The 18,635-nt window shown below is 36.2% G+C and overlaps 1 protein-coding gene across 3 annotated transcripts in view; it reads left to right on the top strand.

Annotated features, from left to right (window-relative positions):
- Positions 1 to 448: 448 nt before the first annotated feature.
- LOC124357853 (calpain-D-like) overlaps positions 449 to 18,635 on the top strand; it is a 60,618-nt gene continuing 42,431 nt past the window's right edge. For all 3 annotated transcript variants that reach the window (XM_046809929.1, XM_046809932.1, XM_046809930.1), the window contains exons 1-2: positions 449 to 830; positions 16,336 to 18,343. In XM_046809929.1, coding sequence (XP_046665885.1) covers positions 547 to 830; positions 16,336 to 18,343 — 2,292 coding nt within the window. In that variant the 5' untranslated portion in view covers positions 449 to 546. The remainder of the gene's footprint in view (positions 831 to 16,335; positions 18,344 to 18,635) is intronic.

The following is an 18,635-nucleotide window of genomic DNA, read 5'->3' as shown; positions in this document are numbered from 1 at the left end:
GTAAGGTGTACCTTTAGTTACTGCACATAACATGTTAGCGCTCTAAGAGATGTCACAATGAATTATATCTGCAATGTACTTTAGGGAGGCTCTACATGGCACAAATGTGAGAAATATTATTTATAGATATGAATTTTAAAAATAATTTTGAATACAATCTTGGTTAAATTAGACTTATTTTCTATAAAAATGTATGCATTATATTATTTTATAAAAAGCAGCATCACTTTCCTTTGATATTATAAACATTTTGTTATAGTGTTAGTATAATTTTCAGTGATATTTACTAACTGTTATCTTCTATGTACGATAGTCAATAAAGTTGTCAATTACAGCTGTTTTCTTTAAAACAGCTGCGGCTGCGCTTTGCCGGGAGATCTAGCTTTTTATTGGCCGAGATTTATCTCACCTGACCAATAACAAAGGCTTTAACCAAAGAACGGTCTGTCAGTCCAGTCGTCGACTGTTTCAATATGGTGGATCAGCTGGTGGGAATTATTGAACTACGAGTTAATTAATTTGAAAATTAGCCATGATTGTTAGAAAATGGGTTCTATTGCTTCAGTATTACAGTGGCACTGTGAAAAGTGCACTTTAATAAATCCCACTGAGCAAATTAAGTGCATAAGATGTGGTACAGCTCGTGAATTTAAACCCCCAAGAAAGTCTGGAATTAGGGGTAGAAGTGCTAGTTTCAATGAACGCTCCTTCAAATATTCTACTTTTACTGTTTCTTCAATCAAAAAGGATGAATCAAGCAGTGAGCTGATAAGTTCTGGTTCATCAGTTCAATCTGGAGAGGGGCCTATTGACACTTGCCTTAAATCAGGGTATGTGTATGTTAACCTCACTTGGTAGACTAGCCAGTTCCTATTGATTTGTTGTAGACATACTAGTTAAAGTCTCCAAATGTTACAGTCTTGTTTATCTTTTAATAGACTTCTAATGGTAGACCTTCTTAAGCATCGAACCATGAAAATAAACAAAATCTTCATAGTTCCAGTACACTAACTTGCGACATAATTATTATCAAATGAGTTTTTAATGTTTCAAACGAGAACTTTTTATGTAGGCTATACCATTTGAGAACTAATACTCTACCATTTGAATTAGATCTAAAATTTGTTTATATTATTTCACCACTCAGGGCTAGGCTACAATATTTTTCAATTGGACCATCCAGTTTTTTTTAAACCTTCTGAATCCCGTTGTTATTTGCAACGTTACACCTTACATTGCCAGCCTGAATGTTGTATATTTGCAAGCTTTTCACGAAAAAATTGTGTCAAAAAACCTATTGACAGATTTTCATATTTCTGTTTTGTTTTTATTTGCGATAATAGTAAGGTTGTAATACATATCCTATATATTATGGTAAAAATAAAATAAAATACATTTTATTTCAAATGTTCAATTCAAAATTGTCTAGGCCTATATGTATTATTTTTTAGTTATAGCACGTAAAACTCCATAAATTATAAACAAGATTCATGTAGGCCTATATTATATTTTTCTGTAATAAACTAATGTCAACGATAGATTAAGTCAAACTTTTAGGTAGGCCTATGCATACACTTGACAGCAAAATTGGAAACAACAAAACAAACAAAAGCTTGTTGCTATGGAAACATCCGAATATCAATATGATATTATTTCTCTGATAGATATAAATTATACACTGCTTTATGATTTGGTTTCTCTCATAACACAATTACAGAATAAACAGTGCTACTAGATAAACACGTAATTCGTATACTGTATTCTTATATATGTATTCGTAACATGTAGCCTATTCTATTTATAAAATTCAAGTTGCTCTTGGGTAGGCCGGTTATATCTCAGATGGGGTAATGAATGGTCAGATAGTTAGGTTCTACCTAAAGGTACATTTTTCGTAGTTTCCTCAACACAATATTTTTTTAGTATATTATGTTTAGATACGTCTCAATAATTTTTTGGTTTAATTTACAGCATTGTTTGTATATGGTTATAAATTCCCTGTTACTTTGGTATTATCTGCAGGCCACTGTTTTTGGACGAGTTTTCCTTATCAGGGATCAAAATAAACTTCATTATATGTTACTAGTACATTCTTTGTTTCACAAATAATGGAAAAATACTCAATGTGCCATACTTTCTGTTGCCAAATTGCTTCCACATAGGCCTAGACAAGCAACCCTTCAAGTAAGCCTTGATGCACGAATCACATGTCACTTTCGAATAATTAACTGTTGTTTTTGTTTTCATTGACTGCCGTGCTCTTGATTGTTTTATAATTTCATCATGAATAATCATCTTCGTCTCTGAGCCTTACCTTAAACTGAAGAGGAAAGTGTTTTATTAGCAGAATACATTTGATGATTGTATGATATTTTATTATGTTACACGTGATGAAGTTACATGCTTTGTTGGATTTTTTTTGCAAGACTTACGTTCTTTAGGCCTACATACTGAGTTATAATCGTAGTAATACTCTCCCTCTGTCTAGTATTTCACAGTGAGCTTTTTTTTTTATCTCTTACCATGTTGATTTTTGCTGCCAAATTACTGAAAGCAGCCAATCTGAAACTTGTCAGAGACGAGAAATGATGTCCAAGCTGGCAGAAGGCTCATGCTCACTCTCTAAAATCTCTAAAGCATACTTTTCAATTCATAGTTAGCTACTAGACAAATACGGCTGAAGAATTGTCTGGACTCTTTTTTAATTAAGTGCAATAAAGAGCATTCCAGCAGTTGTAGGGTATCTTCAGAAATGTTAGAAAGTTATACAAGAAGAAAACTATTTTGGCATGTTGTACCTCAACTCCATCTAAGATAACTGCAGCAAGTCAACTCTGGGACAGGAACTTCTCTGTATATGTAAGGCGTTCCAGCCTAAATCCTACCAACCTGAAGAACTTACATACAGAATCCCCTGTATTTTATTCAGCTGAGGAGAAAGAAATGGAATTAGAGGTATTTTATGCTTCCGTAGGATATATCCCAATTATTTCTGCCAGCTTTGCAACCTCCAGGAATGTAAACACTTGCAGCACGTAACAGGACTGGGTGGTTCTGCTTCAAATTGTTGCTAGTCTAGGATTTTGTTCTTCCTAATGAATGAAATTCTTCTACCAACATATAAAAAGGTGTTTTCTGCCATTCTGACAGCATTTGTAGGCATCATCTTGTCTGAGACCAAGCTTCTTTAAGTTTGTTACCTGTGCTTACAATGCTGCAAGGAAGCTATTGAAATTCTCAGCTTTTTCCTGTTTTCTCTGAAAAGTTTCTTAGGTTATCTTTGGTCATAGTTGCAGAGTAGTAAAGTTCATTGACTTGTCTTAGTCTTGGGATTTTGTCCCAAAGATATATCTCCTTTGGTTATCCTCCCTGTTCCTCTAAATAATGCGATATTTAACCTACATCCCGATTCATGTCCTATTAGGTATGTAAGAGCCACTTTTCTGGCTAGTTGGCTTAGCTTCTTTATTCCCAGCTTCAAAAAGAGAAAAAGTTTATTGTTTCGTGCCCACATAATTGATATGTATTGTTTGAGTCACATCTTTGATATGGGATCACAGTCACACACACACACACACACACACACACACACACACACACACACACACACACACACACAGCTACACCACCCGCAGCAATACAGCTGGAAACATACTGCATGTTCTTGTTTTGAAAAAAAAAAAAAAAAACAGGAAATTACAGTTCTGTATAATCTACAGCCCAGAGAAACCTGCAGAAGAGTTTTTCAAGAATCAAAGATTCTCACAGTGGTCATCTTGTACAGCCTGGAATCAATAACCCACGTCCAGATTTAGGAACCAGAAACAGGTAGAAGTGAATTGTAAATCCTCTATTACAACACCATCCATGTAAACAACCACTGCCTACGTATGCATCAAATTAGTTCCACAGAAAAGAAAACGGTATCAATTTGACCATGGAAAGGTATGTTCATTTTTTTTTCCTGAAAACTACAATTTTTTCCTGAAAACAATAGTGAAGAAAAAATTCGTCGGCAACGAAAATCAAAGGAGTTACGATTTTTTTAAATCCTCTGAAAACTCTGTTTTTGACAGTACCTCTGGCAACACTATCCATATTTGACAGTTTGGTATTACTCCGCGGCTCTCTCAAATAAAGAAGGGACGCCATTTTGAACTATTTTGTTCCTCCGTGTCTATTCTTAACCTCCTAGTTCAGTAGTGGTAATGGCACACCTTTGTGTTGGATGTTCGTTATCTGGATTGCAGCTGCAAAACTGTACCCCCCTTAACATTAATGTTAAGTGATAAGTTACTGAAATGATGCTGACTAGTACGTTAATCCTGTCAACGATGCCTGCCCGCTACGCAGTGCTGTGCACTGCTTGCTCTTTTAGAAAAAAAATTAACTCGAGCTTGCAAAAGTCGAATCCCAGATCACGTGATGCCCCTGCTCCTTAACGCAATAATGCCCGAAAGGCATCAATATAATACAATAATATACTTTCCCCCCAGTTTATATGCTCCTGTGATAATAATACTTGGCTATAAATGCCCAACCCATGAAAAAAAGTCCATTTTCCATGGTCACGCTATTGTAAATTAATACCAAGAAAACAAACTGTATTGTTGCGAAGATGTGGAACGCCTTGCTGCACGTACTGAAGGATAGCAACAAGCAGCTCTCTATCTTGAATCTGTAGAAGTGGCTACAAAATGGACTCAGTTATACCATAAATTAATTTTTTTATTACAATTTGTAAAACTTTACCCTTTCTTGACTAAATATCTGTTAATTCATTATTACTGTGATACTATACTTACCGTGATGAAAACACAATGAACATAATCTTGACTACTTCTTACTTAAAAGGGTGGCTTTGATGGAGTTAATGTTGAGCCTCTCCACCAAGTATCATCTCTCTGAGCAGATAAGAATACCCAGAATAAAATCTCTTGAGTTTACTTTCAAATCTACCTCAGACCATATGACAATGACATCTGGATAACCAAACAACTGAACCTTGGTTAATTTACCTAGCAGTTCATCCACAACCAACCTCTACAGCAACAGTAACACTAACTATATATATTACACTGCTAGTTTTGACTTCAACATATATTTTTAATAAATTTATAAAGGTTTATGAACAAAAACCTTAAAATCAGTGTCTCTTTGTGGCAGCTTATGGGTTCTAGGGTTAGTCCTGTAAATTTGCCTCACGCCTTCCCAGTTAATCTCACAATCCAGATGTCATAATTTTTCTACCCATTGCTTATATAACCTTCACACCTGGTCCACCAACCTCGGTAAAAAATCTTGTACTTGATGTAATAATGAAGCCTGTCCTTTTGAGCTAAACATCGCTGTCGACCTTCTACAATGTAATCTAACTAGGTTTGCTGTGGAATAAAGCAATGCATCAGTTTGTTGTTTGTAACATTTACTCCTTTATGGTCCAAGATGTTTGTGCTTGATGTATCAATTAAGCCTATCCTCTCTACCTACACAACATTATCCACTCTCTACAATGTAATCTAACGAGTTTTGCTGTGCAATAAATCAGCTTGTGGTTCGTAACCTTTATCCCTTTATGGTCCAAGATGTTTGCGCTTGATGTATCAATTAAGCCTGTCCCCTCTACCTATACAACATTGTCCACCCTCTACAATGTAATCTAACGAGTTTTGCTGTGCAATAAATCAGCTTGTGGCTCGTAACCTTTACCCCTTTATGGTCCAAGATGTTTGTGCTTGATGTATCAATTAAGCCTGTCCCCCCTCTACCTATACAACATTGTCCACCCTCTACAATGTAATCTAACGAGTTTTGCTGTGCAATAAATCAGCTTGTGGTTCGTAACATTTATCCCTTTATGGTCCAAGATGTTTGTGCTTGATGTATCAATTAAGCCTGTCCCCCCTCTACCTACACAACATTGTCCACCCTCTACAATGTAATCTAACGAGTTTTGCTGTGCAATAAATCAGCTTGTGGTTCGTAACATTTATCCCTTTATGGTCCAAGATGTTTGTGCTTGATGTATCAATTAAGCCTGTCCCCCCCTCTACCTACACAACATTGTCCACCCTCTACAATGTAATCTAACGAGTTTTGCTGTGCAATAAATCAGTTTGTTGTTCGTAACCTTTACCTCTTTATCCTTGTCCACCCTGTACAATGTAATCAAACGAGTTTTGGCTGGGCAATAAATCAGCTTGTGGTTCATAACATTTATCCCTTTATGGTCCAAGATGTTTGTGCTTGATAGTATCAATTACACCTGTCCCCTCTACCTACACAACATTGGCCACCCTCTACAATGTAATCTAACGAGTTTTGCTGTGCAAATAAATCAGTTTGTTGTTCGTAAACCTTTACCTCTTTATCCTTGTCCACCCTGTACAATGTAATCAAACGAGTTTTGCTGTGCAATAAATCAGCTTGTGGTTCGTAACATTTATCCCTTTATGGTCCAAGATGTTTGCGCTTGATGTATCAATTAAGCCTGTCCCCCCTCTACCTATACAACATTTTCCACTTTACAATGTAATCTGACGAGTTTTGCTGTGCAATAAATCAGCTTGTGGTTCGTAACATTTATCCCTTTATGGTCCAAGATGTTTGTGCTTGATAGTATCAATTAAGCCTGTCCCCCCTCTACCTACAGAACATTTGTCCACCCTCTACAATGTAATCTAACAAGTTTTGCTGTGCAATAAATCAGCTTGTGGTTCGTAACATTTATCCCTTTATGGTCCAAGATGTTTGTGCTTGATGTATCAATTAAGCCTGTCCCCTCTACCTACACAACATTGTCCACCCTCTACAATGTAATCTAACTAGTTTTGCTGTGCAATAAATCAGCTTGTGGTTCGTAAAATTTATCCCTTTATGGTCCAAGATGTTTGCGCTTGATGTATTAATTATGGCCTTTCCCCTCTACCTACACAACATTGCCCACCCTCTACAATGTAATCTAACGGGTTTTGCTGTACAATAAATCAGTTTGTGGTTCTTAATCTTTTCTCCTTTCATCATAACCTTTGTACTTGATGTATTAATTAAGCTAATCCTCTCGACCTACACCATTGTCCACCCTCTACAATGTAACCTAACTCCAGTCTCCAAACTATCAAAGATAGAACGAAACAAAGCCGTTAAGGAGGTGTACCTCACATGTGCAGGCCTTTATACCACACAGGAAACCAAACCTCTGTCCCTTTACCTTCAAAGCGACACAAAGGAAAGGGTCAATATCCTTGATTAGTATGTGCCGCTAATAAGAGATTTCGTAATTAATATAAAGGTCAAAGTGGTTCAAACATGTTCCTATTGAAACAATGTCACACACAGTCTCAGAGACTGAGTTTAAATAATTTCTTTAAAACAAATGAAAGAAACTTTATAAGTTTCACATTCTAATGACGTTTTTTATATGAAGAAAGTATGAAAAGTTTGTATAAATTAAATGCTTTATACAATTTTAAAATTTAAGCCAGTAAAAAATATACTTAAAACATAATTTTTAAGCTTTGTTATTAAATGAAAACACTAATTCGTTTGAAAGGATTATAGTAACAATTTTTTATAATTTATTTCTTATTAAATATAATACAATTACTCATAGTAGAAGGTATTAAAATTGTGTGCTTTACAGAATACGAATAAAATCCAGCTGTTGTGATTCATTGAAAAAATAGCTTTCACACATTAAAGGAAAGGATAATGCAGGCTGATAAAAACCTAACCCCCCAAAATCCCCAAATTAGTGATGCCTAATGTAGCCAGTCTCACATGCACCAGATTTTACATTTACTATATAGTGCATAAGTCAGTACCTTCTTTGTGATTCATATGCTAATGTGATCAGAAGCTACTTATTTCATTGGTATACTTTGTTTTAATGCATTACAATGCAGAGATCAAAATATAATAAAAATTAGTACTCAACAAAAGTGAAATGATTGCTTGGCCATATAAGTTAGTTTCATTTTAATTGTATTTGTCTCAACTGTGAACGCAGTAATAATCAAATAAAACTGTGAAATGTGTAATCATCAGGCCGCCTCTGTAATCTAGGCTATTGTGTGGTATTGTGATTATTTCAATTGACTCTAAGAATGATAACAAACATACTGCTTGTATTTTATCAAACATGTGTTCAACATTTTTGTATAGCTTAAATACATCAATTGTAAAAATAATATGTTTGATATTTTTTGTAAACAGTAGTCTTTATAGTAACAGATTTAGTTTTTTTAATATTTAAGATTTTTAAATGATTTAAATTTAAGTTTGTGATTTTCATTTTTATTTCATTTGATTATTTTTAGTCATGTGGTGCACTCTTTCTGTTCTTAAAAGAAAATATTTTGACTTGCACAGGCCAGTGGCTCATGGAACAGCAAAAAAAAAAAAAGTTAAAAAGGAAATCAGTCTTTTTTTTAAAAAAAATCCTATTTGGCTAGAGGAAAAATATTTATTTCAAAGTTAAATAACACTATAATTATCTACAGGTTCTTGTGTAAAAATGATATATTACACATATATCTTAATAGAAAATATGTGTTAAAAAAGTATTTTATAGTATGTGTGCATAATGTCCAAAAACTATCTCGCAATTTCAGGAACTTTTAACTATACCAATGGGATGGTTAAAAAATCTTTTTGTTCCTGTGTGCTGAATCAAATACAGATTGCATCTATCTTTAGATGCAAGGTGAAAAAAACAACCAATATTTTGTAATTTTCTAAAATAACAATATATTCTTTAAACTATTATTATTCCTAAATTGATTATTTTGTTTTCATCTCTGGATAAATCTAATGTGCAAATTGATAAGGCCCATTTGATATCCAATATTGAAAACATATTTGGTATCAAGTATTCAAGGTCCATTTGCTACCCAATATTCAAGTTCCATTTGCTACTCAATATTCAAGGCCTATTTGGTATTAAGTATTCAAGGCCCATTTCCTATCCAATATTCAAGGTTTACTTTGTATCTAACATTTAGGAGTTACTTGGTATCCAATATTCAAGCCCCATTTGCTATCAAACATTCAAGACCCATTTGCTATTCAATACTTCAAGGTCCATTCGGTATCCAATATTTAAGGCCCATTTGCTATTCAATATTCAAGGGTTTCTTGGTAACTAATATTCAAGGCCCATGTGCTATCCAATATGCAAGGCGTATTTAGTATCCAATATGTAATGCCCGTTTAGTGTCTAATATTCAAGCCCCATTCGCTATCAAATATTCAAGGTCCATTCGGTATCCAATATTTAAGACCCATTTGCTATTCAATATTCAAGGGTTTCTTGGTATCTAATATTCAAGGCCCATGTGCTATCCAATATGCAAGGCGTATTTAGTATCCAATATGTAATGCCCGTTTAGTGTCTAATATTCAAGCCCCATTCGCTATCAAATATTCAAGGTCCATTCGGTATCCAATATTTAAGGTCCATTTGCTTTTCAATATTCAAGGCCCATTTGGTATCCAATATTAAAAGATATTAAGATAACCACCATTTTTTCAGGGTAATGACAATTTTATGCTTATCATTCTACTTGTTTTGTAAAGATCTTTGAAACCATATTCAACTCAACCTTATATTTTTGTTTAAAACTTTGTACAGCCTTCTCATGGTATGTGTCTATTGGGTAGATGAAAAGTTAGTAATGTTTTAATCCAATAGCATTTCCCACACCATGTTAATGTGTGAAATTAATCCACTTAAGAGTAAATCTTCCTAATACACTAAGCTCTTTAAGTTTTAATATTAATATAATAAATTGTTTTATTTCAGAGAAAAATTTTTATAATATTGTGTCTTTGGGATGGTTAAAGATTTAAACTGTTAAATGGTGTTATTTCCCGGCGTATAGGAAGAGACAGAAAAGGGTTGGTGCACCTGGAACATTGAATTCCAACAATCACAAGAATGTTGGCCAATACAAGTTTCTGGTGACCGCAGAACTATTGACATATTGTTGAAATATGGCTCCACAATATCCTCTCTCTCCCCCTCACTTCCATTCACTACACCACTGTCACATGTCAGCGCTGTCAATGATCTCTGCTCACTGTTGTTTCGCACTACAACTAAAGTCGTTAGTCATTAATTGCCTCCAACATTAACCAATTACTGTACCCTTTTCCCCGTCTAATACGAGTATAATTTAAACTAAACCTTTTAGTTTGTGTGGAACTTAAAATTTAATTAATGAATAGAAAAAAAACAATTATCTAAACATGAAAACATATATCAATATCAATATATTAGACTGTAACAAATAAGTAGCTTTAAAAAATAAAATTACCATACTTCATGTACATATAATTCCTAATCACTGTTAAAAAATAATATTTTGTTGTTTTGTGGTTGCAACGAATTTTTATTTTGCAATTTATTTTTATATTACTGATGAGTTGATATTATTTACCATTTAATGTTAGGCGAGTGTTTCGTAATCAAGTTAGCCATTATTATAATGTTTCCATTATTGATAGACGTTTTGGCTGATAGGTTCTTTCAGGTTATTAAAATTATTTTGATCTAAAAAACTATTTTGATATATCATTATTTAAAATATGTAACGGAGAGGCTTTTAAAGCAAAATGTCTTCTATTGTGATCCAACCCATAATGTAAATGATATGTAAGGTACAATTTTAATCTAATTCTAAAATTGTAATACTACAAAAAATTGGGAATCTGCAACTGAAAACCATTTTTAAATTTTTGTTAGTTTCTTAGTAGGAAATTCCATTCTCTCGCTTCTGGGTGTTTTGGTTTATGGACGCAACTTGGTAAATGTAATAGTTCTTTGCGTTTTCTTTTGCAGTTTTAATTTCTCATTGTATAAGGTGTTCATATATGTGACACTATAGTAACAGTCCATACATAATGTGTTTGTAGAAAAGTGAAAGATAAAACTGCAAAAGATAGTCTTCAGATATTTTAGTTAACCAAGGTACAGGGTGGAGCGCGGTAATTTGCTTTTTTGCACTGCAGGCTGTGGCGGCACTTTGGTTAAAGAGAGGGGAGAGTGGGCATGGCTTATAGTGGCTGACGGGAGATTTGTATTCCTCCGCGTTCCAGTTGCCATCATGCAGTGGACACGAGAGGAGAGGTCGTTTTGTGTTGAAGCGTATTTTTCAAATGCCCACTCGATCATTGCAGTGCAGCGTGCTTTTCTCGTTTACGATTCGCTGTTCCCCCACGCGGACGTGTTCCTGGTCAGCAATCAATTGTAAATTGGGTAACTGCATTCAGAACAGCAGGGAATGTGTCATGTGTACGAAGGGGACCTCAGAGAAGGATTACAACACCGGAAAACATCAATAGAGTTAGAGCAGCAGTACTGCAATCTCCAAAACGCTCTGCTCGGAAGCAATCACTTGCTCTTGGCATTTCAAGACCTTCTCTCCACCAGATTCTTCATGATGAACTGAGATTTCACCCGTATAAAATGTGCGTGGTCCATCAATTGTCAGCACGGGACTATTTGACACGGCATACTTCTTGTGAAGACATGCTTGCAACTATACTGCGTGACGCAATTGTGTTCTTTTCTGATGAGGCACATTTTTACCTCAGTGGGTGTGTCAACAAGCAAAACATGCGCTACTGGAGTGAAACAAACCCCAGAGAAGTCCACCAGAGACCTCTGCATTCGGACCGTGTCACTGTGTGGTGCACCATATCACGAGTAGGCATCATTGGCCCTTACTTTTTTCAGGATAACCGTCGTGCCATAACTGTGAACTCCGAACGGTACTTGACTATGATACAGGATTTTTTTCAGCCGGCTCTTGAGGCAATGCAATTAGAGGATACATGGTTCCAACAGGATGGTGCCACTGCACACACAGCGAGGGTTAACATGAATTGTTTGAGGCAAATGTTTCCTGGACGGCTTATCTCTTTGAGGGGTGATGTGAACTGGCCGGCACGCTCACCAGACTTAGCCCCATGCGATTTTTTCCTTTAGGGTTACCTGAAGTCGAAGGTGTATATCAACCGTTCCAACACCTTGGAAGACCTAAGGAACAATATTGAGGCTGAAATTGGCAGAATACCAGTCGACATGCTTGTTAAAGTTAATGAAAGCTTCAGAAAACGTATGCAGCAGTGTGTGGATGCCGAAGGTCGACATTTGCCAGATACATTATTTAAAACTATGTAATTTAAAAAATTCCCTTACTGTTCAATATAATTAAAATAAAAAATAATTTTTTGTAAGGTTCATAATTTTTTTATTTCATTTCCAAATCAGCAAATTACCGCGCTCCACCCTGTATATAAAAACTCTGAAGATTCTTGAACACATATGATACTTGTGAGTTCCAGCTGAATTTTCTGTCTAATCAAAAATAAAATAAGGACAGCATGCTTTACGGAAACACTAGTGTGTGTATATTTTGTCATTTAACCGAGCTTAATTGGTGTGGAGCATCTTTTTGAGAGGTAATAGCTCCTCTTCCTCTCTCACTGCCAGACGAGCATGGTGTCACCATGAGTTTGACCACCAACTATTTGATACAATTTATTACTTTTAAGAAACGCAGGGGATTCTGAACGGAAACCTGTAATATTCCATACTTGTTGTTTTCCACTGAAAGCGTCATTCAGTTGAGATAGCGTTTTCCTGTTTCTGAGATAAGCGGAGATGTGTATCTACTACGTCAAACGCATTATCACTCCATCCTGCCAAGAATGTCATGTGGCACACATTCAAATGATTTAAGTAAATCAGGCAATATGACTAAAACAATGTCGCTTTAAAAGTATTTAATATTTTTTTGTAAGTGAGAACAATACATTAATAGTGGAACACTTGCTCTTATAAAACTATAAAATGTGTCACATTGGATAAAACTTGGTTAAAAGACTATGTCAGTCATGTTTTCACAAAAGTTTCTGTTTCTTGAGATTGAACATTTAGGATATGGATAGGTGGATATAAATTTTAAGAGTAATACAACTCATTTATTGGATTTAAGGATTGGCACTTTTTTGTGGATTTTTAAGGATAATCCGTTTTTATTCACTTAAAATTAATGGAGTGCTGTTGTATTGGTAGAGAAACTATAAATGTCTTGTGTGTACTGCATAAAGTTCCTCCAATTTTTGATATGTTTGAGAGTTTATATTTCGTGATGTACTTCTCTCAATATCCAGGTGGTTGTAGACTTGACAAGTTGTCATTTAATTCTTTCACATCGTGTAACAATATTTGAACGAAACACAATGTATAAAATCTGGATAATAATTGGGGTGAAGCACACTTGGGTTTTAGACCCGACCTGGTTGATAATACACAAAGGGTACCTTGCAGATCTTTATAATCGGTTGATAGTACCTTACAGATCTTTATAATCGGTTGATAGTACCTTACAGATCTTTATAATCGGTTGATAGTACCTTGCAGATCTTTATAATCGGTTGATAGTACCTTGCAGATCTTTATAATCGGTTGATAGTACATAGTAACTTGCAGATCTTTATAATCGGTTGATAGTACCTTGCAGATCTTTATAATCGGTTGATAGTAACTTGCAGATCTTTATAATCGGTTTATAGTATGTACTTTGCAGATCTTTATAATCGGTTGATAGTACATAGTAACTTGCAGATCTTTATAATCGGTTTATAGTACCTTGCAGATCTTTATAATCGGTTTATAGTACCTTTGCAGATCTTTATAAGCGGTTGATAGTACATAGTAACTTGCAGATCTTTATAATCGGTTGATAGTACCTTGCAGATCTTTATAATCGGTTGATAGTACCTTGCAGATCTTTATAATCAGATGATAGTACCTTGCAGATCTTTGAAACGTACTTGGTGTACATAACGCTACTGATTTTCTTCAACTTTTTTATCTTTTATTGGCCCCTTCTGTAGATCTTTATTGACTGACAATATTCTTGTATTTCAACTGGATACAGAATTGTTTAGTGTTTTAGTCTGTACAAAATTAGTAATACAGTTTGAATCTATCTTGAAAGAAGATCCATGTAAAGTGCGCCGCTCTGACAATTATGCAAATGTGACATAACAGCTGTTTGAATATCAGATGTTCATTGCACTCTTATTGCTCTGTTGTCTCTCAGGTAAATCGTGTTTTTAAATGAACTCACTCTAGAACCAAATGGTTCATTGTTTTTGGTTCAGGGTTTTAAGGATTTTAGGTTAAATTTGTTTATAGAGTTTTAGTGTATGTTACTTTGTTTTTATTTGTTAAATATTAACTTTGAAATTGCTGATATCAAATTAGGTTCACCATTTTGACACAGACCCCTGATAAACAGTTCATTAGGAGAACATAAATAAGACTGTGTGTATACTTGCATGCATGTGTGTGTAGCTTGTGATGTGTGTTTTAATAGTGATTAATATTTGTGATGTAGCGTACTGAAAGTTGTGTTTTCATGAAAGTTATTATTCTTGTAACATGATTTGTTCATTAATAAGAATAATAATCAAATGTTTTATTGTCTCATTGTTGTTTTTAATGTTCTGTATGATTTACATTTCAAAGACAGAACATAGATCAACAGTATTGATACTGGCAAGGAGAACTAAGTGTTAAATACACAATTAATTGTGGTCATTGTTGTTCCAATTCAGATGTGCAAAATACAACAGACTGTAATGTACATAACTTTATTTACATAAAATAGTTCTGCAATCGTAATATTGATATCTTAAAGCAAGGTATCAGAAGGTAACAGATCTGGATTACTTCAAATAGCTGCTTAAAAATAATGCAATACAATTTGAGAAATTAAACTATGACAGTACTGCACAATGTTTAGTTTTACAAAAATCAAGGGCAGTTTTAGAAGAAATTACAACTAAAGAGCCTTTCCACTAACCAGTGTTCGATTAAGAGAGAACTTTTTAAAGACTTTTTGCGTTGAAACATTGGTGACAATACCAATCTATGTGAAATAGATGAAGGAGACAGATTTTTTCTGATCATTTGCTACTGTTCAATGTTACATAAAACAATACAAAATCACTGAGCGATCGCAAATATCCTGAAAAATCCTTCACAACTCTTTCATCGTCAAAAACAGCCTTTAATCAAAGAAGTGAAATAGATAATACAAGTAAATTATAGTTTTAAGTTACTACTACAAAATACCACTAGTTATCATAATGTATCAAGAAAACTTGTTTTGCTATTGTTTAACATAGCACAAATTTACACGGGTCCTTAAAAATGAGAGCTTAATATAGCCTCATACACTTTTGGCATTTTTATTGGAACTGTGAAGAAATGTCAGATACAAAAATATTAAGGTTTAATTATGAATGCATAAATTGATTTGACTTTATAGTTCACTCAGTCACATTTTGGATTCCTAGAATTAGGCATTTCACCAATTTAAATTTAACTTTCGTTTAGATGAGAAATCTTAAAGCCAATTGTACACTGTACATTTTAACATAGCATTTTCTTTCTTAGCTTTTATTAATATCACAAACATTTTATAAACTTTTTTAGAGGAAAGACAAAACTTTTACATCAATTCCACTAAGTTTTGTGACAAATAAAAAGGAACAAGCAAATCCGCTTTCACAAGAAGATTTATTGTCATAACACACAAACAAACCTGATGAAGTCAGGGACTTACTGAACTTAATATGTTCCATAATGACCACCAACCAGTAAAATTGAAACTTACATAGACTGCAGAGTACTCAAGGAACCTCTCATATTTATTAAACAAATACACACTTTGAATCTCTAATGAAAAAAAGTACTAAAAATGATCAAAGAACCATTAATTATGTATTTTACCAAGTTGGGAAATGACTGCAATAAGCAACTTTCATAAACTAACTTGATCACAAATAAACTTTAAGAGAAGTGTCTGTGTTTTGGTAAATAATTGTGTTGTTAAATATTGTTGTAGTGGATGGCAGTGCAGGGTGAAGTGCGCAACATGGCACCCGACCAGTGCCAGGGAAGCTGTCCTGCCCCACTCAGCCAGTCTGCCTAGCCTCATGTCTCGTTGGGACTGTATAATTGTGTTGTTAAATATTGTTGCAGTGGATGGCAGTGCAGGGTGAAGTGTGCAATATGGCACCCGACCAGTGCCAGGGAAGCTGTCCTGCCCCACTTAGCCAGTCTGCCTAGTCATGTCTCGTTGGGACTGTATAATTGTGTTGTTAAATATTGTTGTTGTGGATGGCAGTGTAGGGTCAAGTGCGCAACATGACACCCAACCAGTGCCAGGGAAGCTGTCCTGCCCCACTCAGCCAGTCTGCCTAGCCTCATGTCTTGTTGGGACTGTATAATTGTGTTGTTAAATATTGTTGCAGTGGATGGCAGTGCAGGGTGAAGTGCGCAACATGGCACCCGACCAGTGCCAGGGAAGCTGTCCTGCCCCGCTCAGCCAGTCTGCCTAGCCTCATGTCTCGTTGGGACTGTCCCCACTGCCGACTGTCCAACTCAAGTGTATCCAGTCGCTGCGCGGCGTGTGGCGTCGACACTATGGCAGCGGAGACGCAGCAGCAGCCTTGGCCTGTGTCCAACATTAACGTGCTCATCGATGAGCCACAGAACCGCTCACCCAAGCGACAGAGCCCCTCCGTGTACGAACGAGTGAAGTCCAAGGTGAGCAGGTCACTCTCCAACGGCGGTGTAGTGCACAGGCGGCTCACCGATGGTAGAACCAGGCCCAGCAGCCTGATCATGGAGTCGAGTGGTGTCAGTTGGAACGTGAACAACATCGGAGACAAGAACTCCTGGTCGTGTGTGAGGTGTACACTGGTCAACCTCAATCATGTGGACAGATGTGCCGTGTGTGAGATGCCGCGGAAAGCCAACATTCCCGGAACATACAGCACTCTACCGAGGTCTGGAGTCGTTATTACCATTCCGGATTGGAGTACAGGATCCATCGGATCTCACAGGAACCTGCCGAGCACTCCAGTTAAGGGAATTGTAACCTTGGGGGCCCAAGAAACAGAATCTAGTCCAGCGAATAGTTTATGGATCAAACCTATTTATCGTAGATCATTCTCGGAGGTACTACCGTCAGATTCGCCTTTAGATAATAAGACCAATAGAAGAAGTTTAGTAGAAACGGATGCTCAAGGGAATTTGCAACAAACACCTCTGAGACAAATTAATAATCTCAATTTGAAACTGACTCCAATACATAGATCTCCTAGTACTACAAGATATTCTTATATTGGAATATCGGAACCGGCTGTTCAGCACTCCAGAAGTCCACAAGGAATGGGCACAGGTAAACGTATTTCAACAGGACCAATTGTGGTAGATCTGACTGATAAAAAGACACAATTTTTAGAGAATCTCGGTGCAAAAAACTTTGAGAGAATGTGGACTTGTATTAAATGCTCCTACGCTTATAATCCTATCTGGTCAGAAGCTTGTGATATTTGTAACTCTACGAGAAGCCCACCGAGTCTAACAGAACCGAGTCTCATAACTGTTACTAAAGACAGTGTCCGATATACTCCACCAAAAGATGGAGAAGGCTTGGAGAATGGACCGGAAAATGGGCCGGAGAACCATCTCCAACAGGATCTAGAAGATGATTTTCAATTTTTGCCTGGAGAAAACGCAGAAGACTGGACCTGCAAGAAGTGTACTCTAGTCAACTCCGGTAGTGAGATGGCCTGTGTGGTGTGTGGTGGGTCAAAGCTACGCAGTATAACTTTAGTGAGAGACATGACTCTCCGTAAGGGTGAGTTCTGGACCTGTCCTCAGTGCACACTGAAGAATCCTCTAGCGACTCAGAACTGTCAAGTCTGCAAAACAGCCAACAAACCGCAGAGATTGCTTGAAGTACCTACCTCAAAAAATGTTCCAAGAAGTCCATCTCCAAGGCATGGTCAGAAGTCGAAGTCCAACATTGCCAACCCTGCACTAGGTGCTATACCCAAGCAGCGACAGGCTCGTAAGAATGGTACACCGAGGAGCAGTGCTCATGTGCGACACAGTCGATCGGGTGTGATTGGCAGTTACACGAATGGTCCGGTCACAAACGAGCTGTCGGTGATTCCAGCTCAAGTCGGTGCTCGAAGCCCCTCCGGCTCATGGCATTGTGTTCATTGTACGTTTGAAAACCGCACAGCATCAGTGGCATGTGAGATGTGCCAGAGTTCCCGCAGTCTGTCGGCATCTGTGTCTCCGGTGCCTCCTGGAACTCCCGTGTCCTCATCTCCTGCCCCTGCAGAGACACCCCCTGCCAAGGTGCAGACTGTCAGACAGGAGAGTGAACTGATGGAAGATCTGCGCCACATAGAAGAACGGGAAGCACTGGAGAAATGGAAAAGGATTGTCCAATATTGTAAAGAGGTTTGTTACTAAACTATTATTTGGAATCATTATTGTACTATAGTTTTATAAATTTCCAGTACAAAAATTCCTAAATGTCTAGCTTACTTTGGTGGAACAAGCACATAGTAACCTAAATGTTGAATAAATTTTTTTAGGATATATTTAAAGGATTAAGGATTTTTTTAAAGGATTTCAAGGAAATTATTTTTTGCAGAGATTAAAATACGGGTACGCCATATACAAAAGTAGTGGAAATTTCTGATAATTACGGAAACACAAATGAGTGATTTTAACAAATTATTAATTAAGA

This window comes from Homalodisca vitripennis, chromosome 3 (assembly GCF_021130785.1).
Source record: "Homalodisca vitripennis isolate AUS2020 chromosome 3, UT_GWSS_2.1, whole genome shotgun sequence".
Taxonomy (NCBI): domain Eukaryota; kingdom Metazoa; phylum Arthropoda; class Insecta; order Hemiptera; family Cicadellidae; genus Homalodisca; species Homalodisca vitripennis.
The sequence above is the reverse complement of the archived record's forward strand: the minus strand, read 5'-3'. Positions and strand labels throughout refer to the sequence as shown.